A 5,747-nucleotide genomic window follows, 5' to 3' on the forward strand; every position below is an offset into this window, starting at 1 on the left:
CAACCCCCCCCCCCTGGTCGTTCGTGTTATGAGAAATGGCCTGGTCGTGCGAGGGTTCATACTTATGCCCATTCCGCTGGGGCATGCTGAATGAAGGTGGTTTTCGAGCACGCTGTTCTCAAGTATAATCAAATGAAATCGGCGTCGGGCAGAGTGGCTTTCAAAATCGTTCACAGATGAAGCATGCTTTGAAGGCAATCACCCCCAGGTCCCAACTCTCTACCCGTTCACCAAACAGAACAGAAAACCCAAAGACGGAAAGTGATTGAATTTATGTATTATCAATCAACATGCACCAAGCTATACACAACATATTAGGCAACACAGAAGACAATAATGCTTATCCATAAAATCGCATCACGTAGCTAGTTGAGCGAATCTACGCATCAAACTAGATAAAAAAATGTATGGCAACAAATAAAGACCAACGTTGGTTTTGTATCATGCTGCATTTCTCACCGAAATGCAGCCGGACAAATCCCTAACGCTGATCAAACAAGGCCCACTGGCTGGCTCACAAACACAAAACGTGCAAGAAAGACTGTCTGGGAGCGCTCGGCGAATCGGCGGCACCCCAGCGGAAGGTGACAGACAGTCACAGAAGTGCGACCATCAGTCAGTGACAGACAAGAGACACAGAAGTCAGTCGTGACCGTGACCGCGGCGCGGGCGGCCGCCGCAGCACGCAGCACCCACCTGCCACCAGACTGCCGAGCCGGCCGCCGTGGAGTCGCTGTGATGCAGCCAGAGCAGCATCCGGCGCGTCTTCTCGTCACGCCACCGCTCACGGTCCTCCGGGTTGGCCGAGGAGCGCAGCTTCACCTTCTGGTCCCAGTACATCCACTCGTCCTGGTAAGTGTCCATGCGGGAGGTGGGTAGAGGCGGCCGCGGCGGCGCCGCAGCCGACTCGCCCGAACTGCCCTCCGCGAAGATGATACTCTCGAGGTCTGACCAGCAGTTGACCCGAGGTCCACCAGCGTTGTTCGTGACACCCACGGGAGATGTGATCCGGGTCCGTGGCGAGGTGGCACGGAACGGTCGCGGGCCCGAGTACCTCGGCAGGCGAGCTGTCGAGGCGACTGAAGAGCGGGGTTCCACTCGCCAAGAGCCCGGCGCCTCCAGCTCGCTGGTCTGACCGGCACGCTCTGAGTAGAAGGTGGTGCTCGTCTTAGAGAGCGAGTAGGCTGAGGTGGTGCCCGCTGTAGCGGCGGCAGCGGCAGCGGCTGCAGCGCGGAACAGCGGGGCGCCCTGTGGCGGCGGATCCAGAGAGTCCAGCGGCGGGTGCAGATGGAAACTGCGGTGGGAGTGTCTGTCACCGCTCTGCTCTGCCGACAGAACGGTCTCCGGACTTCGCACACCCACTGGAGGAGGTGACGTGGCAGCGGCCACAGCGCGCTCCAGGTGTTCGCTGGGAGCACCGCCACGCTCTGACTCTGACTCCTCAAACTCACACTCGCAGTACGAGTCCGTGTCATAGTCTGGTGTAGGCACCTCGACCGGGATGTCGCCCTCGTCTGCCGATGTCTCTTCCACCACGGCCAGGGCGGGCGGTATCGCCACCGCCGGCGGGGGAGGCGGCGGAGGCGGGGGCGGAGGCACGTGGATGAGCCCTGCGCGCGCCGCCTGGAACATACGGGAGAACTGGCTCTCCATCTGTTCACGTTTGAGCGCCACCGAGCCACCGTTGGAGAGTTCCCGAACGAGATGGTCGCGCATTCCTTCTGCGGGCTCCGGCTCAGTGTCCGAGGTGTTGAACCGCTCCTTCAGCTTTGACTTGAGCTCACGCAGCATGGAGTCTCGCTTCTTGAAGCCAATGGGCACGGCGCCCACCTTGGCCAGCCGGTCCAGCTTTTGTTGCATTGCAGGACTGCTTCCGACACCTTCTTCAGCAGGTGTCGGCTCCGTTACGTTTTGTTCAACTGCCTCAGCACCCTCACCTCCGACCTCCCCCTGATGGTCTTCAGTTGCTGCGTCTTCCGGAGCGCTCTCATCCTCCACCTCATGTTCATCGCCCAGCGATATGTCCTCGTAAGCGTTCTCGTCCTGCGCACTCACACCAGCTTCGGCGCCAGCACCCTGTTCCACTTGCGGCGCACCGGCGCTGGCGCGTTCCGCGTCACTTGCTTCGTCGGAGGTCTGGCGGAACATCTCCTCAGTCAGCGGCACCGGACGGCCGTCTCGGAACACGAGTGGTCGCCCGTCTGAGCCCTCCTCGTCGCTCGTGCGCACGTACGCACCGCACCAGGCGGCCGTCTGCACCAAACCGCGATTTCGGGTGCCGTACAGGGGCTCTCCGTGGCGAGAGTCGTACACCAGCAGCTCGGCAGTCGCTGGCGCCGCAGGTGACGTGGGTGAGGCCACAGGTGAGTCACTAGAGGGCTCGCCCTGAGGAAGCGATACCCGTTCGTACGTACTGTGCGAGACGGGAGCTTGTTCCGCCGCCGGGGCTGTTCTGTCGATTGAGTCGTAGTGGACACGCTCGTACGCTGCCGGAGACGTGGTTTCCCGTTCTTGGTCGGTTTGCTGATCGCTTGATGTGGTTTGATCATCGTCCTGGCCATGGCCACGCTGAATCTCATGACGCGACGGAGTTCTTGAAGCAGGCATCTTCCTCTGCTCGTCGCCGTTGATTGCAGGGTCACTGAGCTGAGCGTAGTGATGGCTAACAGTGTCGGTGCCTGGCTGCGTCACCTTTTCGTGGCGCCTTCTGGTACTGCAACGGCTGTCCATGTCACCAAGCTGGGCGACGCGTGTAACATCCTCGGTCTGAGGATGTTGGACACGCTCCATGTAGATGCTTGGACCGGCACTGGGCGGTCGGGTCATCGTATCGCGGCTGTAGTGACTTGAGCGCAGCGACCCAGCCAGTGACGCCTGACGTCGTAGGTTCCCAACATACGTCGGCATGGTGCCCTTGGAGATGCTACAGGGCGGTAACAGGTTCGCACCTCTGCTGGAATCCTCGGTGACGGGCAGTTCCTCATGGTTGGCCGTGTTCTGATCGCCGTCATTGGAATCGGTGAGGACGGCGGAGTCGGGACTGACGCCGTTGGCGACAGGGCTGATCATTTTCATGTTGGCAGAAACGACTCGTTCTACTGTGTCTTCAGCAGACAGTTTTGGTGTGGCTGACTTCGGAGACGGAGGTGCCTCTGGAGCAGGTCGACTCGTCTCATTCGCCGTCATGTTCTCCACACTCGGCCCCTTGAAGATGACACTCTCAAAACTGAGGGTGCTGTCGGGATCAGAATCGATCGCCACGTTTAGAATGTGGTCGAAGTCACGAATTGCCTGCGGAACCTCGAAATCATCGTCGGGCTTTTTCGGTTTTCGGTTGAAGCGAAACAGACGCTTGAAGAAACCGTCCTTTTTGGGCACTTGCAGCTGAGTTGTTTTGATAACACGCTCAGGCATGAGCTGAACAGAACGTCTGCCGGCTTTGACCTCAACCGATCCGTCGCTCTCGTCCTCTGAAGACTGGTCATCCGATAGCTGAGCGTTTTCATCTACGGACTCTCCATCATCTTCGTCACCGCCCTCGCCATCCGAAGTTGATGGGGAGCAATTACAAGACGATCCCTCCTTGTCTTCATGGACCGAGGGTTCGGAACGCTTTTCAGTCTCTTCTTCTTCAAGGATGGCCTCCGTGCTCGGAGGCTTGGGCTCGAAAATGAGCGAATCCAAGCTCCCAAACGTGTCAGCGTCAGTGTTTTGTTCCCTGCTGCTGGAGGTCTTGTTGGAGCCCGAGTTGGCCTTCATGTTCTCCTCCATTGGCACGTAGATGAGGCCAAGGTTGACGTTGGGCAGCGCTGCCACGTCATCTGCCTCGATCACGCTGCGCAGCGCTGACTTAATCTTTTCTACCCTGTCGTCGCTGTCAGGCTGCTTCATCGTCTCGGCCAGCTTCTGGCGCAGGTCGCGCACCAGCTGCTCCTTCCTGCCGGCCTTGATGTCCTCCAGAGTCTCCCAGTCGCCAGTGTAGCCACTCAGTTGCTTTCTCAGCTCGCGAACCTGACGTTGTTTCCGAAGCGTAGCCACACTCACCGGTTGTACCATTTCCACGATTTCAGCACCCAGCTTCCGCTTCTTCTCGTCATCCAGTCTGGACAGCGCCTTCAGACGATGTTCCTGCTCCATGATGACATGATCAGAGGTTTTCTTAGAAGACTCGGCCGCCGACCACGAGTCGCATTCGCTGCGCTCTGAGGCCGCGTCGTTGACCACGTACTCGCGGTGGTGTCCGCGGCGCACGATCGTGGCGGCGCTCGACACAGAACACGTGTCACAGCCGCACGAAGTGCATGAACATGAGTCCCAGTCAGAGGCAGAAGCGGCATCGAAGCGAGGCCTGCGCGGCGGGGCACCCGCCACTGGCGTGAGTGTCATTTCGAGCCTGGACACAAACTTTCTGCTGCCACCACTACCACCGTCGCCACCAGAAAAACCGTTCCGAGCTTTCCCTGCACTGTGACCGCCATCCGCCTCCCGCCGACCGCCCTTCAGGTTGCGTAGGACGTCGGACCGTGACACATACTCGCTCTCGTCAAAGTCGGTGTCCGAGTGTCCCTCGGGGGCACGTCGCTCCAGGTCACGGCCACGGCGCACGACGCGAACGTCGGCCTCGACGTGCACCTGCCGTCTCTCCTGACCGTGACGTTCGTCGCCCGAGCGCCGCCGTCGCCGCAACTGCGTCGGATTGCGGTGCAGAGTGGCGATACGCGCCAGGATTTCGGACCGGCTGAGATGGCGCAGCTCGCGCCGCAAACGCTGACTACGAACGTTGTCCAGCATCTCTTCCCGACTCATGTCTCGCCAAGAGTCCAACCTCACCCGGAAGTCAATGGGCTCGTAGATCTTGTTGAAGTTGTCCTCCTGTTCAGCCCACGAGTCGTACTCGCTGCCTGCGGTTCTCGGCTCGGGCCGAGTTGCCACTGACACCTGTCGCCGTACCTCCAGCCGACTCGAGTAGAACTCACTGTCACTGCCACCACCACCGGCGCCGGCGCGTCTGTCCCCATCATCGCCCGCCGCCCGCTCGTCAGCGGAGAGCTGATCCAGTTCACGTTCGATCTCTCGTTGCACCATGCGAGCCACATCAGTCACCACAGCCTCCTCGCCTGCCGCCAGCTCGCGAGGAAAGCTGTCCAGCAGCTGCCGCAGCTGCTCACGCTTCTGTCGCTTCAGTGAACGACCCACCGAGCCCTTCGATTTGGTCTTCTCGATTGCCTTTAACTTCTCACTCTTCACAGAGCGGGCAGAGTTGACCTCCGTCTTCTGCTTCCCGGCCGTTTTGCCGCGCCGGAAGCGGGAAGCGAATTCCTTCATGCTCTTCACCATGGTGCCGGCGGTGCGCGCTGGTGCTCACTGGTGCAGAGTGCAGTATGGTGCAGTGGTGCGGCGCCGCGCTCCGCCGTCCGCGCGGCCCGCCCGGTCGGCTCCGCGTCTCAGACGACACTGGCAGTGGCTCGGGGCTGACGGTCCGGAGCCGCCGCGCCGCGCACGCGATTCACGGCGCCAGTCCACCGCCGTTACACGGCCGTCAGGGCGAGAGTTGCCTGCGTCGGCCACCACCGTCGCCGATATACTTTCCGAAAACCAGGCAACCATATCGAAGTCAGCGGGGAGGCGAGATGGTGGCTCTGAGAGCGGGGCATGAGAGCCAAGTCGAGAGGAACCGGCGGAGACGGCCATTCGGTGCGGGGCGCTAGCACCATTCCACGCGTCACCGCGCCGACGAGAGGCGAATT

The 5,747-nt window shown here is 60.6% G+C and overlaps 1 protein-coding gene across 1 annotated transcript; it reads right to left on the reverse strand.

Moving 5' to 3' along the window:
• Positions 1–273: 273 nt before the first annotated feature.
• Positions 274–5,436, reverse strand: LOC122380015. The gene has a single exon (XM_043362746.1). It carries the CDS (start codon positions 5,335–5,337, stop codon positions 643–645), a length of 4,695 nt encoding a protein of 1,564 aa, XP_043218681.1. The 5' UTR covers positions 5,338–5,436; the 3' UTR covers positions 274–642.
• Between the last annotated feature and the right edge of the window lie 311 nt (positions 5,437–5,747).

The sequence above is a fragment of the Amphibalanus amphitrite genome, unplaced genomic scaffold, assembly GCF_019059575.1.
Source record: "Amphibalanus amphitrite isolate SeventyFive unplaced genomic scaffold, NRLGWU_Aamphi_draft 000090F_arrow, whole genome shotgun sequence".
In the NCBI taxonomy this organism is placed as follows: Eukaryota; Metazoa; Arthropoda; class Thecostraca; order Balanomorpha; family Balanidae; genus Amphibalanus; species Amphibalanus amphitrite.

Coding starts and splice junctions, on each gene's coding strand:
- LOC122380015 (XM_043362746.1), bottom strand. CDS start 5,337: ATGGTGAAGAGCATGAAGGAATTCGCTTCCCGCTTCCGGCGCGGCAAA.